General features: G+C 39.8%; 1 protein-coding gene across 7 annotated transcripts in view; it reads right to left on the minus strand.

The window, feature by feature from the left end:
- vari (MAGUK p55 subfamily member vari) overlaps nt 1-17,359 on the minus strand; it is a 408,236-nt gene that overhangs the window by 39,119 nt on the left and 351,758 nt on the right. For 6 of the 7 annotated variants that reach the window (XM_071683758.1, XM_071683756.1, XM_071683761.1 and 3 more), the window contains 3 exons: nt 13,423-13,563; nt 9,897-10,013; nt 1,611-1,772 (listed from right to left, as the gene is read on the minus strand). In XM_071683758.1, coding sequence (XP_071539859.1) covers nt 1,611-1,772; nt 9,897-10,013; nt 13,423-13,563 — 420 coding nt within the window. The remainder of the gene's footprint in view (nt 1-1,610; nt 1,773-9,896; nt 10,014-13,422; nt 13,564-17,359) is intronic. The other variant, XM_071683757.1, reaches the window with a different exon arrangement.

Below are 17,359 nucleotides of genomic sequence, written 5' to 3' on the forward strand. Positions count from 1 at the left end.
TGCTCAAATTACAGAGGTATAAGTTTGTTGAGTATTCCTGGTAAATTATATGGGAGGGTATTGATTGAGAGGGTGAAGGCATGTACAGAGCATCAGATTGGGGAAGAGCAGTGCGGTTTCAGAAGTGGTAGAGGATGTGTGGATCAGGTGTTTGCTTTGAAGAATGTATGTGAGAAATACTTAGAAAAGCAAATGGATTTGTATGTAGCATTTATGGATCTGGAGAAGGCATATGATAGAGTTGATAGAGATGCTCTGTGGAAGGTATTAAGAATATATGGTGTGGGAGGCAAGTTGTTAGAAGCAGTGAAAAGTTTTTATCGAGGATGTAAGGCATGTGTACGTGTAGGAAGAGAGGAAAGTGATTGGTTCTCAGTGAATGTAGGTTTGCGGCAGGGGTGTGTGATGTCTCCATGGTTGTTTAATTTGTTTATGGATGGGGTTGTTAGGGAGGTAAATGCAAGAGTCCTGGAAAGAGGGGCAAGTATGAAGTCTGTTGGGGATGAGAGAGCTTGGGAAGTGAGTCAGTTGTTGTTTGCTGATGATACAGCGCTGGTGGCTGATTCATGTGAGAAACTGCAGAAGCTAGTGACTGAGTTTGGTAAAGTGTGTGGAAGAAGAAAGTTAAGAGTAAATGTGAATAAGAGCAAGGTTATTAGGTACAGTAGGGTTGAGGGTCAAGTCAATTGGGAGGTGAGTTTGAATGGAGAAAAACTGGAGGAAGTAAAGTGTTTTAGATATCTGGGAGTGGATCTGTCAGCGGATGGAACCATGGAAGCGGAAGTGGATCATAGGGTGGGGGAGGGGGCGAAAATTTTGGGAGCCTTGAAAAATGTGTGGAAGTCGAGAACATTATCTCGGAAAGCAAAAATGGGTATGTTTGAAGGAATAGTGGTTCCAACAATGTTGTATGGTTGCGAGGCGTGGGCTATGGATAGAGTTGTGCGCAGGAGGATGGATGTGCTGGAAATGAGATGTTTGAGGACAATGTGTGGTGTGAGGTGGTTTGATCGAGTAAGTAACGTAAGGGTAAGAGAGATGTGTGGAAATAAAAAGAGCGTGGTTGAGAGAGCAGAAGAGGGTGTTTTGAAATGGTTTGGGCACATGGAGAGAATGAGTGAGGAAAGACTGACCAAGAGGATATATGTGTCGGAGGTGGAGGGAACGAGGAGAAGAGGGAGACCAAATTGGAGGTGGAAAGATGGAGTGAAAAAGATTTTGTGTGATCGGGGCCTGAACATGCAGGAGGGTGAAAGGAGGGCAAGGAATAGAGTGAATTGGAGCGATGTGGTATACAGGGGTTGACGTGCTGTCAGTGGAGTGAATCAAGGCATGTGAAGCGTCTGGGGTAAACCATGGAAAGCTGTGTAGGTATGTATATTTGCGTGTGTGGACGTGTGTATGTACATGTGTATGGGGGGGGGGGTTGGGCCATTTCTTTCGTCTGTTTCCTTGCGCTACCTCGCAAACGCGGGAGACAGCGACAAAGTATAAAAAAAAAAAAAAAAAAAAAAAAAGAATGTGCTGCTACAGTTTAAAGATAACTAAAAGCAGGAACCATTAATAGAAAATAAGATGAGCCCTAAGTAGAGGATAAAAGGAGTACTAACCCTTGTACCACAAATACCAATCTTGTGGACATAATCATACTCTTGTCTGACAAAAGCTTTGCGTCGCTCCTCCAATTCTTGGGAGGGAATAAGGCCTGTTCGCTTACTACCAGAACCCACCACCTGTGCTTGCCACCAGTTAGGGTCAGACTGATCAACAATCTGAAAAAATAATCAGAATAGTGATGAATATACTGATAAAAGCAACAATGACATGCAGTGTTCAAACATCCAAGTGTCTTGGACATTTGACAGGGTATATATATTAAAATGACTAAAATGTCCTTGAATGGGTATAAAATAACTTCATAATTTCATGATTATATGTAAATTTGACAGCTTGTTTCATTTTCAATAGTGATATTATGTTGGGCTTGAAAACTGTTTTGAAATGGTAAACTGTGCCTTGAACAAAAATTTGTTTGTTGTAAAACTTTTTGCTATTGGTTAATCTGTTATAAAAAAGGAATTATATGTTTTATCCTCCATCTGTAAACTGGCACCACACTAAGGAATGGTATGGCACACTAATAAACACCTTACCAGCAAGGAGAAATACTGAAATGACTTTCCATGCGTTTCTTACATTCAAGTAAATTCTGTACAGCATTCTAACATGACACATTCTAAAAAACCTCACTGGACGTCCTCTTTCTGCTTGACTGTATCTACCTATTTTCTGTGGTTCCTTTATCTTGAGACTTGCATTCAGTATGTCCACAGCCTTTATTGGTTTTTGATGTTATCTTCTTTGCTATACTTTCTTCTCTAGCTGGAACAAGGTTGTCTTCCTGCCCAAAAATACTTCAATGACCTACATCTGTCACCTCATGCTGCACTATTGTTCTTAGTTCTGGTGCAGTCCAGCTGTATGTTATCTGTTGCAGATGTAGTTTACCCATCTCTTTAACACCTATCTCATTTTGAATCTGCATTTTCACCATCATACCTTTATGATGTGTAGTTGAGAGAGCAGAAGAAGTTGTGTTAAAATGGTTTGGACACACGGAGAGAATGGGTGAGGAGAGATTGACAAAGAGGATATATATGTCCGAGGTAGAGAAAAATAGGAGTAGCAAGAGACCAAACTGGAGGTGGAAGGATGGAGTGAAAAAGATTTTGAGTGATCGGGGCCTGAACATACAGGAGGGTGAAAGGTATGCAAGGAATAGAGTAAATTGGAATGATGCGGTATACCAGGGTCGACGTGCTGTCAGTGGATTGAACCAGGGAATGTGAAGCGTCTGCGATAAACCATGGAAAGGTCTGTGGAGCCTAGATGTGGAAAGGGAGCTGTGGTTTTGGTGCATTACACATGACAGCTAGAGACTGAGTGTGAAGGAAAGTAGCCTTTTTTGTCAGTTCCTGGCACTGCCTCACTAGGGGGGGGGGATGCTATTTCATGTGGTGGGGTGGTAACAGAAATGGATGGGGGCAACAAGTATGGATATGTGCATGTGTATATATGTATACGTTGAAATGTATATGTAAGTATATGTGTGTGTGTGTGTGGGCATTTATGTACATACATATGTATGTGGGTGTGTTGGGCCATTCCTCATCTGTTTCCTTGCACTACCTCACTAACGTGGGAGACGGTGGTTATAATAAAAGATAAAAATAAAATACCTTTATCCTGGATACTCTGTGCTTCCTTTAACCTTCCATCTAGGCTTCCTTGATTGTTCCATCTCTAGAGCTTCATTCAGTAATTCACTCTCTCCTGATGCAGTATCACTTAGTCTCTGTTCCAATGCCATTCTAGGTCCTTCTGCCTTAGCCCTAAAGTAGTTTCATAATTTCTAACCCATATTTTCCTCCATATTCTCTGATCCCTGTGTAATAAAGATATTACTCACTTGATCTATTGCTTGCCTTTCTAGCAAAGCAGGAGGGAAGAGGCAGTGCTAAGGTGCTTTTGGTTATGTTGTAAGTGAAAGGAGGCATTGCCAAAATCCTATGGTTGTGCTACAGGAGGGAGTAGATAATATGGTTGTACTACAAGAGGGAAGAAATGTTGCTGAGGTCCCAGTGGTCAAGCTGCAAGAGACTTGAAGCACTGTCAAGGTCCCATGATCATGCTGCAGGAAGGATGGTGCTAGAGCATGGTAGGGGGCATTGTCAAAGACCCTTTGCTGTGCTGGTGGCACAGCAGGAGGGAAAAGGTGCTGCTAAGACCTCGATTGTGCTGCAGAAAGGAGGAGGCATTACCAAAGTCTAATGGTTGTGCTGCATGAGGAACCATCCACTGTTAAGGTCCTGTGGTTATACTGGATGATGGAGGTGTTGATGGAGTAACATGGTTGCACTCCAGAAGGAAGAAGGTCATATGGAGGCTTGAGATATTATCTGAAAGACAGTTCTCATTGCAGCAGTGCACAATGGATATGGCCCACTGGGGATTGCACATGGGGACATTCCTATTGGAAAGTGAAGTATAACTGCACCTGGAAGGGATTTTTACTGTAGTGAACACAAGATTGCATAAGGCTTCAAGGTTGTTCATGCTATCTGGTGAATGAACTGTAACTACAGGGAAGACGGGCTGTGAAGCAAGGTGTAGAGGAATGGTTTTGCAAGGCCCCCTTGTCCTTCGCACCAAGATGCTATCATGAGGGAAACCCATTAGGAATACAGATGCAGGCAAGGAGGAATTTAGAGTGGCACAGGAAGTAGCAGACACTAGATAAGTACGAATGTTGCTTTAGGCACATGGATGTTCAGTGTTGGTGGGGTGGTTGAAGCTTGGGAGGTTAGGTAAGAAACATCCATACTTGTGATTTTAGTGGCCACTGGCTTCACTTGGTGGCATTAAGTATATCAGCTTGGCTGCAATACAGGCAGATGCTGGATTAGCAGGTTGGTTGTGACATCTCTGGACAGGACTAACGTTGTCATGGCCTGAGTTTGAGTGGTTGAAACACTAGTCTAAAGAACTGTGAAGAACAGCTTACCTACTGAGCAACTATACCTCCAATAATTGTGAGTTTTCTTATGTTTGCAACAAAGGTCTTCTCAGGCTTTGCTTAGTGATAAGTTATACATCTTAAGTTTTGTGTTAGGTAAAATAGAAAAGCAGTTGTATAATTCGTTGGAAATTTGTCAGTTTTTAGATTATAAGCACAATCAATATACAGGTTGCAAGTAATATGTCAAATTGTGTTGTATTACATGTTTTGGGTGAAAAGTTTTTATAGTTAACAAGAGAACTCTTGCTTGTAAAGATTTAATGTAAAGTCACAGAGTATGGGTAAACTGAGTTTAACCAGTTTGTATTTTTGGGATTAACTTTGGTTTGAGCCAAATCAGGGCAAAAGCCAGATGTAGAAGTGATCTCTCGTGAGCAAACATGCGAGATGGTGCAAACTCGTAAGCAGAGGCTTGCAGAGGTGTGATATTCACCAGGTGACATCGTGCCCACATGAGGACTTCAGCAGAATCAGAAACACTGCAGTCTTGTGGATTGCAGCAGCATTCAAGAGACTCTAGGAATCTACTGGAAGCTTTGTATGGAGCTCAAGATGGTCAACGCTGCATTGAAAGTTCTTATGGCACAATACTACATGTCACAGCACAGTTATATCATACCTTAGAGACAGTTGGGCATGTGTATGTTTGAGTAAACTCTGTCAGCTTGAAACTATCATCTACCATCTTAACCTGTGACTCATTTAATTTAGGGGCAGACTGGTTTGTATGTATTTTGGGATTAAGGATTATGAGTTTCATAGTTTTGTTGATATATTTCTTAAACAGATGAATGATTCCCTGGGAAAATCAATCCTAGTTGTGACACAATGAAAGAATCAGTTATGGTCAGAGGATGTTAGATGATCAAATAGGGACAAAATGCAATGGAAGCATTTTGTGAAAAGAGGTGCTGATTGTGAAAACACCATTCAAACTTTACGTGTTAGATTAATATTCAAAATGAAAAAGTAAAATGCACTTATAGAAATAAGTCTGGAAGGTTCCTGTCTCACTCTGATAATCCAGGCAAGGGAAAAGAATATGTATGAATCAACAGGAATTTGGAAATGAGTTAACAACGAATGTGGCCTTTTTTTGTCTGCTTTCATGGCATTACCTTGATGAAGCTGGGGGTAGCAATTCTGTTTCCTGTGGGGCGGGGAAAATCTAGGAATGGATGAAGGTAAGCAAGTATGAATATGTACCTGTGTATATATGTATATGTCTGGTATCTGTATGTATCAGTTGATATGTATATGTATGGGCATTCATCTATATACATGTGCATGTGAGCAGATGGGTCATTCTTCATTTATTTCCTGTTGCTACCTTGACAGCATGTTGACCCCAGTATACCACATCGTTCCAATTCACTATATTCCTTGTACCCCTCTCACCCTCCTGCATTTATACATTTTTTTTTCAACATATTCACCATTTCCCACATCAATGAGGGAAATATCCTTACTTGGCTCCCTTCTCTGCTCCTTCTTTTGGAAAAGTAAAACCACAGGGGAGGATTTCTAGCCCCTAGCTCCTACCCCTCTTAGGTTCAGCAGGGTTGAGGGACAAGTTAGTTGGGATGTGAGTTTGAATAGAAAAAATGGAGGAAGTGAAGTGTTTTAGATATCTGGGAGTGGACTTAGCAGTGAATGGAACCATGGAAGTAGAAGTGAGTCAAAGCGTGGAGAGGAAGCGAAGGTTCTGGGAGCAATAAAGAATGTGTGGAAAGAGAGAACGTTATCTTCGAGAGCAAAAATGGGTATGTTTGAAGGAACAGTAGTTCCAACAATATTATATGTTTGCAAGGCATGGGCTATAGATAAGGTTGCAACAGAGGACGGTGGATGTGTTTGAAATGAAATGTTTGAGAACAATATGAGGTGTGAGGTGGTTTGATCAAGTGTAATGAAAGGGTCAGAGAGATGTGTGGTAATAAAACGAGTGTGGTTGATAGATCAGAAGAGGGTGAGTTGAAATGGTTTGGAAACATGGAGAGAATAAGTGAGGAAAGGTTGACAAAGAGGATATATTTGTCAGAGATGGAGGGAGCAAGAAGTGAAACACCAAATCTGAGGTGGGAGGATGGAGTGAAAAAGACTGAGTGACCTCGGCCTGAACATGCAGGAGGGTGAGAGGCATGCAAGGAAAAGAGTAAATTGAAATGATGTGGTATACTGGAGTGGACGTTCTGTCAATGGACTGAACCAGGGCATGTGAAACATCTGAGGTAAACCATGGAGAGGTCTGTGGGGCCTGGATGTGGATAGAGAGGTGTGGTTTTGGTGCATTACACATGACAACTAGAGACTGAGTGTGAATGAATGAGGGCTTTCTTTGTCTGTTTTCCTGGCGCTAACTCGCTGACACGGGGTGTTGATGCTGTTTCCTGAGGGGTGGGGTGGTGCCGGGAATGGAAGAAGACAAGCAAATATGAATATGTACATGTGTATATATGTCTGTGTATATGTAGGTATATGTGTATATGTACATATATGTGTTTATGAATGGATGGGTTGTTCTTTGTCTGTTTCCTGGTGGTACCTTGCTGATGCAGGAAATAGTGATAAAGTATAATAAATATATGAATAAATATATTTTTTAGAGATAGATATACACAAGTATACATATGCAAGTAGGAGAGATGGTCAAAGTGCATTAACAGATTACGTTTTAATTGACAGGCATGTAAAAGAAAGACTTTTGGACGTTAATGTGCTGAGGGGCAGCTGGAGGGATGTCTGATTACTATCTTGTGGAGGTTTTCAAAAAAATGAACAGAGAATGTCAAGAAGAATGGTTAGAGTAACTGAACTTGGAAAAGACTTGTGTGAGGAAGCATCAGGAGAGACTGAGTGTAGAATGGCAAAGGTGAGAGCAAATAAAGTGAGGGGAATGGATGAATTTAAGGAAGCAGTGATGGCATGTGCAAGCATGTGCAAAAGATGCATGTGGCATTAGAAAGATGGGAGGTAGGCAGATTAGAAAAGGTAGTGAGTGGTAGGATGAAGAAGTAAAGTTATTAGTGAAAGAGAAAGGACAGGCATTTGGATGATATTTGCAAGGAAGGAGTGCAAAGAACTGGGAGATGTATTAGAGAAAGCAGCAGGTGGTCAAGAGAAAGGTACTAGGGATGAAAAAGAAGGCAAATGAGGATTGGGGTGAGAGTATCATCAAACTTTAGGGAGAATAAAAAGATGTTTGGGAGGGAGGTAAATAACGTGCGTACGCCAAGAGAACAAATGGGAACATTGGTGAAGGTAACGATGATGTGAGGAGATGAAGTGTGTATTATGAAGGTCTGCTGAATGTGTTTGATGACAGAGTGGCAGATGTAGGTCTTTCAGTCAGTGTGGTGTGCGAAGTGAGAGGGTCAGGGAGAGAGGTTTGGTGAAGAGAGAAGAGGTGGTGAAAGATTTGCAGAAAGTGAAATCTGGCAAGGCAGCAGGTTTGGATGGTACTGCAGTTGAATTTCTTAAGAAAGGGGATGACTGTGTTGTTAATTAGTTGGTAAGGATATTCAATGTACATATGGATCATGGTGAAGTGCCTGAGGATTGGAAGAATGTTCAAACTACAGAGGCTTAAGTTTGCTGAGTATTCCTGGAAAATTGTATGGGAGGGTATTAAATGAGAGGGTGAAGACATGTGCAGAGCATCAGATTGGGGAGGAGCAGTGTGGTTTCAGAGGTGGTAGAGGATGTTTGGATCAGGTGTTTACTTTGAAGGATGTTTGTGAATGAATTAGAAAAACAGATGGATTTTTATGTAGTATTTATGGATCTGTTATATGTTGGGGTAGGTAAGCTGCTAGAAGCAGTGAAAAGGTTTTATCAATGGTGTAAGGCATGTGTATGAGTAGGAGGAGAGGAGAGTGATTGCTTCCCAGTGAAGGTAAGTGCGGCAGGGGTGCGTGATATCTCCATGGCTGTTTAATTAGTTTATGGATGGGATGGTTAGGCATAAATGCAAGAGTTTTGGAGTGAGGGGAAGTATGCCGTCTCTTGGGGATGAGAGGGCCTGAGAAGTGAGTCAATTGTTCACCGATGATGCAGCATTGGTGCCTGATTCGAGTGAGAAACTGCGTAAGTTGGTGACTGAGTCTGGAAAAGTGTGTGAAAGGAGAAAGTTGTAAGCAAATGTGAGTAAATGCAAGGTTATTAAGTTCAGCAGGGTTGAAGGACAAGTTAGTTGGGATGTAAGTTTGAATGGAGAAAAATTAAAGGAAGTGATGTGTTTTAGATATCTGGAAGTGGCCTTTGCAGCAAATGGAACCGTGGAAGTGAGTCATGGGGTGGGGGAGGGGGCGAAGGTTCTGGGAGCAATGAAGAATGTGTAGAAAGAGAGAATGTTATCTCAAAGAGCAAAAATGGGTATTTTCAATGGAATAGTAGTTCCAACATTACTATATGGCTGCAAGGCACGGGCTATAAATAGGGTTGTACGGAGGGTTGATGTGTTGGAAATGAAATATTTGAGGACAATATGTGGTGTGAGGTGGTATGATCGAGTAAGTAATGAGAGGGTAAAATAGATGTGCGGTAATAAAACAAGCGTGGTTGAAAGAGCAGAAGAGGATGTGTTAAAATGGTTTGGACATATGGAGAGAATGAGTGAGGAAAGACTGACAGAGAATATACATGTCAGAGGTGGAGGGAACAAGGAGAAGCAGGAGACCAAATTGGAGATGGAAGGATGGAGTGAAAAAGATTTTGAGTGATTGGGGCCTGAACATGCAGGAGGGTGAGAGGTGCAAGGGATAGAGTGAATTGGAACGATGTGGTATACCAGGGTCAACATGCTGTCAATGGACTGAACCAGGGCATGTGAAAGGTCTGGGTAAACCATGGGAAGGTCTGTGGGGCATGGATGTGGATAGGGAGTTGTGGTTTCAATGCATTACACATGATAGCTAGAGACTGAGTGTGAATGAATGTGATCATTTTTATCTGTTTTCCTGGCGCTACCTCACTGACACAGGGGAAGGCAATGCTGTTTCCTGTGGGGCGGAGTTGCATATTTATGTACATATATGTGTATATGAAAGGATGGGTCGTTATTCCCTCGCTGATGCGGGAAATGGCAATTGAGTATAATAATAGAAAAAATTATTTATGCTTGTTTCTGTTATTTAACACAAATTATAATTCTTTTTTTCAGAGAACAATTTGATCAGTCTAGACTCACTACAGCTGCAAACCTTTTAGCAGTCACACTATTACATTACTTGACAAAGAGAAAATATCTTTCATAAACAACAGTGAAAGATATGATACTATCTGGTGCAACTAACATTACAAAATCTCTACAAATTACCTGTAATATATCTCCTTTCTCAAATTTAAGACCAATATCTTGTGGAGTTTGTGATGGGCAGGTTGGTAGAAGAGTATCTTCACTGGGGTCGTATGAATAGAGTGCTCTCATGTAACACTGTAAAGATTTAGTTACTATCATTTCCAGGGTAATACTATCTCTTCTATTAGCAAATGTAAAAATTAGATATAAAAAAGCAACACAGACGTGAGATTGCATTCAATTAACGTGATACGTCAAAAGAAGGTTATTAACAGGTATAATCCTGCACTACTGATAATCAAAATAAAACATGCTGGTGTTACTCTTGTGCTTTGCTTACATTTATATAGCAGTTGCCTACCATAAAAGGTCTCTAAAATATCTTGCAGTCAAAAGAGTGAAATAATAACTAAACATTAGTGTCTTACTATATAATTCTCAATAATGTATATAAATGATTTTGATATGAGATGCACAGTACTAAAAAAGAACTGGGAGATATATAAACCTAATTATTAAAAATGATGGAAACATTATGAATCATTAAACTATTTTTATTTTATTTTGATTTCAATTTATACTATATTCAAGAAGCTAGTTAAATGCAGTAACTGGATTAGTGTGCACATACACAAGTGCTGAACATAGTGTAAAAATCATTTAATCATAAAGAAAAGGCCAACTACAAATAAGCAGATAGGTATTCTTTGAAACAATGGTACATCTACAGTGCAGTGTGGTCACCAGGAGCAAAATGAAAATGGGTGGAAACACAGTTGCTGGGCCTGAAATCAGAATAGGTAGACAATACTGTTTAGAAAATGTTAATTTTTATTTTTAATGAAATTCCAATGCCAAAAGTGTAATTTTCTTCAATTCATGAGCCAGGTCAAGTTCATCAAGTTCCAGGTGAAACCTTTATATAAAGGGAATAACTCTGGCAAAATCCAAACTATTGTTATAGTCTCATGCCGATTAATTTTCTAGATGCAAAGAAACAACTGTAAAACTTTCCATGACCAAAGATGAAATTTTATTCAAACTATGAATAAGGTTAAACCATTTTAAAAGTGGTATAACATGCTAAATCCAAACTAGAATTAAGTGTTTTATATCAATCAGAATTTTTAATGATGGGAAACAACCAAAGATGACTTTTTGTAAGGTTGTAAGTCAAAGATGACTTTTTTGTAAGGTTATGTGGCAAGATAATTTTCAGGTTTATATTTCTAAAAGTGGCATAAATCTGGCAGAATCCAAAGTAGAGTTATGCATTTCATGCCATTCAATTCTTTAGATGCTGGGAAACAGATATGAAAGGGTCCATGGCCTAGAGTGATATCAAAATCAAGTCATGAGCCAGGTCAAGTTCCAGGTTAAACTTTATTCAAAAGTAGCAAAACTCATACAAATTTCAGACTAGAGATATAGATCATATATCACTGGTTTATCAAGGTATAGACAGGTTAATTTCCAGGTTAAACCTTCTTTTAAAGGCATAATACTGGCAAAGTCCAAACTAGATTTATGCATTATATGGCATTCAATTTGTTAGATGCCACGAAAAAACTGTAGTAAGTTTACTTAATATCTGATTTACACTTTTCAAGGTATGACAAATTAATTTGTGGGTTACAGTGCAACTCCCATCAATGGATTAAGTGATACCTAAATGTCTGCCATGCTTTTTCATTTATCTTACTCAAATGGACTAATTTGACATGTTTCTGTTATTTTCCTTGGGAATACTACAATTCTGTCTCTGCTTATTAGAGCTTATTGCTGCTACAGTGAAGGAAAATATCCCCTTTTTCTTTATGACTATCTTTTCTTGCAATCAACTGTTCAACCACTCTTGAACTTGTTCTGAGACCATTCAGGCAAGGCACTCAGTGTAACTAACCTGGAAAAACCCCTTACCCCATACTTTTATTCAGCTTTCATTTCTACACAAAATAACTGTAACAATTCTTTATCTAAAGGTAGTGTGATGACCTCTCATTCATATTCACAGATATACCCTTACATATTCTTTCTATATATTTCCTTTGCTTTTCTGAAATGAAAATATAACAGCTGTTTTCTTCCTAACAATTAAAGCCAATTTTTTTTGTTCTCTTTTCTTTCCTTAACTCCAACCTCAAAGAATTCAACATTCTCTCGTCCCCTCGAACAAAGTTCACTAATCCTTTATCACTTCCAATAATCTCTCCGTATGATTCCAAAACATACTTCTTTCTTTGGAAACAAGCAACATGTATGGACTAGATGTCATCCTTCCTCCTGTTCTGAAGATAAGCAACTCAGAACTTACTTCCATATTTCCTTGTCTACTTTGCTTTTGCCAAAGTCCAAAAATTTTCCTTCATTTTGTAAACAAGCATCAGAACAAAGAAGGCTGACCTTTCTAACCATCAAACAAATATTTTGACTTCTACTTTCCCCTGATTCTCCCCTCAACTCTCATTCCAAAAATCTCCCTTGAATCTCACAAACTTCTCTCTGATTAGCATCATGATTTCTTCAAGGTGAGATCTACCAGTGAAATCCTTCATTATGTTAATCATGTCTCTCTAACCTCTAAGACTTTGTGCAATTCAATTTGGAGCCCTTGATGTTTCAGGCATTTGGAGCTAATATATTGCTTTCAATCTGACATTACTATATACTCACACTACTAGCTTCTCTACACTTCTGGTGGGGTTACTACATCCTCTTGCTACAAGTCGCATCTCCCAGTTTTTTGTCTTGTGGCTGTACTCTTTGTTTTTCTCCCTCCCTTCCTTAGATTTATCATACTTGATAAAACTGAATTCCTTCATGCCTTTAAGATTCTCAGATTTTCTAAGTACTTCCTAGCTTGATGACTCCATATGAATACCAGGCAGCTGCTGATAGTTTGAGGGTAAACCACTATGATGTCTGTTTCTCTCCCTGCACTACTAAGCATTAAATCTACCTCTTACGCATGACCTGCACCTGTTTCAAAGGCAAGTTTTACACCTTCAAAACTTTTGGGAAATATTTTCAACCTCTTTTTTCTTTCTCTTTCTTTTGCCCCATATCTGTGTGTCATTTAAGAAATTAACTCAGAAAGGATTTCTGTCAGCTCTTGGAGCCTATGATTAAAAAAAAAAAAAATCAACAATTATGACTGTAGACAGATGGCCTTGCTAATTCTAATGCAAAATTGGGGATACTTGTTTTACTAAGTTGGGAAAGAAGAGCTTTTTTTTTCTTTAATAGAGAGAAAAAATGCTCACTAAAGTAAGGACTAAATGGAAAAGAAATTTTGCTATAAATCAAATTTATCAAATTTCAATTAAACATGCATTCAAAAGCAACAAGGAACACCCCGCAAATTTAATATTATAAGCACTTTAACAACATGACATCTACTTTTCACAAAACTCTAACCATCACATCATGCACATATCAAAACTTTGTTGCCACCACCACCACCAACCCATCCGAAGCTCCAGTTGTTAGTTGGCTTGAAGCAGGCTTTTATCTTCCTATTCTAAAGGAAAATAATTGCACTTACAACAGTCTTGGTGGAATCTGGGTGGAGGCTGCTGGTTACCTGGTTGCCAGATGGTGGATCATGGAGGGCTGGTATAACCTTCAGTGTCACAGAGTCCAAGCACTTTGCCACTTCCTCATGCAATGCCTTAAGACATGTCACCTTAGGGGATAAAAAAGAAATAATGGATCACCTGGGGAAGGGAAAGTTAAAACAGAATTTTATGATTTAAGTACAAATTTTCCCACCCTTCTTGGGGTTTCCTCTTCACAGATTAGTTCTTTCCTTGAACATTTTTTTAAAACAAAAATTCACCAAAATTCCAACTTTTTTTTGGAAAAAGGTATTTCTATAATTCTTTGATGTGTATCAAAAATAGAGGTATAGACTGAAAAAACTGGTCAAATGTTTAGCACTGTCTTTCATTACTGATCTCCAACTGTGTGCATCATGTGGTATTACATTCTAACTTCTTGCTACATTTGTCAACAACTGACATGTCTTAGCAAAATACAACTGTTACATGAAATATGGAATGGCAAATGACATGCATGGAAAAATCTAAACTATTGCCGTATGTGCCATACATACACAGGGACTAATTCTTTGCGTAATTGAAAATATTTCAAATTGATACATATAATTTTGTTTGAATACAAAAAAATGTTTCATGCTAAAAAGGACTGTTCACATATACTCCACCTGAATGACCAAGGTCTAAACTTTAGTCCAGTGAAGCCAGTGAAACCTAGATGGTGCTGATTTTGTTATATTTCAAATTTTTTATGATTCTTTTTTCATACTTGTTCGACATTTCTTTTGTTAGCGAGTTTGCACCAGGAAAAGACAAAGATATGGCTTTATTAGCTCGCATCCACACTCTAGCTGTTGTGTGTAATGCACCAAAACGACAGCCTTCTATACACACAGACCCTTTTGTGGTTCCCTGACCACTTCAAATTCCCAGTTTCAGTCCAGTGATAGCATGTCACCACTTATATACCACTTCATTCCAGTTCACTCTGTTCCATGCACACCTCACATTCTCCTGCAAGTTCAGGCCCCAAGGACTTGAAACTTCTCTACTCCATTACTCCATCCTTCCATCTTCAACTTGGTCCCCCTTTCTCACTGTTTTCCATTCCTGACAGATAACTATTTTTGTAAACCTCCCCTTACTCATCCTTTCCATATGTCTAAACCATTACAATACACCCTCTTCAGTTCTCTCTACTCTCTCTTACACAATCATTATTCCTTTCCATATGTCTAAACCATTACAATACACCCTCTTCAGTTCTCTCTACTCTCTCTTACACAATCATTGTACCAATTCTTTTATATTATATATTCCAAGAATACATGCTTCCCTTGCTTTGCAATAAATGAATTCTAACAAAAGGCCCAACAAGGAATCCCATTTTTAAAGTAAAAGAGGGTTATATTTGAGGGCCCCACTTGTCCTGATATTCATACTCTTATTTCAAGAAGACTCCTCAAACCTTACATATTCTTTTTTTTTATATACTTTGTCGCTGTCTCCCGCATTAGCGAGGAAGCGCGAGGAAACAGACAAAAGAATGGCCCAACCCACCCACATACACATGTATGTACATAAACATCCACACACGCACATATACATACCTATACACCTCAACGTATACATATATATACACACACAGACATATACATATATACACATGTACATAATTCATACTGTCTGCCCTTATTCATTCCCATCGCCACCCTGCCACACATGAAATGACAACCCCTTTCCCCCGCATGTGCACGAGGTAGCACTAGAAAAAGACAACAAGGGCTACATTCATTCACACTCAGTCTCTAGCTGTCATGTATAATGCACCGAAACCACAGCTCCCTTTCCACATCCAGGCCCCACAGAACTTTCCATGGTTTACCATAGATGCTTCACATGCCCTGGTTCATTCACTGACAGCACGTCTACCCTGGTATACCACATCGTTCCAATTCACTCTATTCCTTGCACGTCTTTCACCCTCCTGCATGTTCAGGCCCCGATCACTCAAAATCTTTTTCACTCCATCTTTCCACCTCCAATTTGGTCTCCCTCTTCTCCTCGTTCCCTCCACCTCTAACACATATATCCTCTTTGTCAATCTTTCCTCACTCATTCTCTCCATGTGACCAAACCGTTTCAAAACACCCTCTTCTGCTCTCTCAACCACACTCTTTTTATTACCACACATCTCTCTTACCCTTTCATTCCTTACTCGATCAAACCACCTCACACCACATATTGTCCTCAAACATCTCATTTCCAATGCATTCGCCCTCCTCCGTACAACTCTATCCATAGCCCACACCTCGAAACCATATAACATTGTCGGAACCACTATTCATTCAAACATACCCATTTTTGCTTTCCGAGATAATGTTCTCGCCTTCCACACATTTTTCAATGCTCCCAGAACTTTCGCCCCTTCCCCCAACCTGAGTCTCACTTCTGCTTCCTTGGTTCCATCCGCTGCCAAATCCACTCCCAGATATCTAAAACACCTCACTTCCTCCACTTTTTCTCCACTCAAACCTACCTCCGAACTGACTTGTCCCTCAACCCTACTGCACCTAATAACCTTGCTCTTATTCACATTTACTCTCAGCTTTCTTCTTTCACACACTTTACCAAACTCAGTCACCAGTTTCTGCACTTTCTCATCCAAATCAGCCACCAGTGCTGTATCATCAGCAAACAACAACCGACTCTCTTCCTAAGCTCTCACATCCATAACAGACTGCATACTTGCCCCCTCTCTCCAAAACTCTTGCATTCACCTCTCTAACAATCCCATACATAAACAAATTAAACGACCATGGAGACATCACCTACCCCTGCCGCAAACCAACATTCACTGAGAACCAATCACTTTCCTCTCTTCCTATTCATACACATGCCTTACATCCTCGATAAAAACTTTCCACTGCTTCTAACAACTTGCCTCCCACACCGTATGTTCTTAATACCTCCCATAGAGTATCTCTATCAACTCTATCATATGCCTTCTGATCCACAAATGCTACATACAAATCCATTTGCTTTTCTAAGTATTTCTCGCATACATTCTTCAAAGCAAGCACCTGATCCTCACATCCTCTACCACTTCTGAAACCACACTGATCTTCCCCAGTATGACACTCTGTACATGCCTTCACCCTCTCAATCAATACCCTCCCATATCATTTCCCAGGAATACTCAGCAAACTTATACCTCTGTAAGTTGAGCACTCACCTTTATCCCCTTTGCCTTTGTACAATGGCACTATGCAAGCATTCCGCCAATCCTCAGGGAACTCACCATGAGTCATACATACATTAAATAACCTTACCAACCAGTCAACAACACAGTCATCCCCTTTTTTGATAAATTCCTCTGCAATACCATTCAAACCCGCTGCCTTGCCGGCTTTCATCTTCGCAAATCTTTTACTACCTCTTCTCTGTTTACCCAATCATTCTCCCTAAGCCTCTGACTTTGCACACCACACTGACCAAAACACCCTATATCTGCCACTCTATCATCAAACACATTCAACAAACCTTCAAAATACTCACTCCATCTTCTCACATCACCACTACTTGTTATCACCTCCCTATTAGCCCCCTTCACTGATGTTCCCATTTGTTCCCTTGTCTTATGCACTTTATTTACCTCCTTCCAAAACATCTTTTTATTCTCCCTAAAATTTAATGATACTCTCTCATCCCAACTCTCATTTGCCCTCTTTTTCACCTCTTGCACCTTTCTCTTGACCTCCTGCCTCTTTCTTTTATACACTCCCACTCATTTGCATTATTTCCCTGCAAAAATTGTCCAATGCCTCTCCCTTCTCTTTCACTAATAATCTTACTTCTTCATCCCACCACTCACTTCCCTTTCTAATCTGCCCACCTCCCACACTTCTCATGCCACAAGCATCT

The sequence above is a fragment of the Panulirus ornatus genome, chromosome 37 (assembly GCF_036320965.1).
Source record: "Panulirus ornatus isolate Po-2019 chromosome 37, ASM3632096v1, whole genome shotgun sequence".
NCBI lineage: Eukaryota > Metazoa > Arthropoda > Malacostraca > Decapoda > Palinuridae > Panulirus > Panulirus ornatus.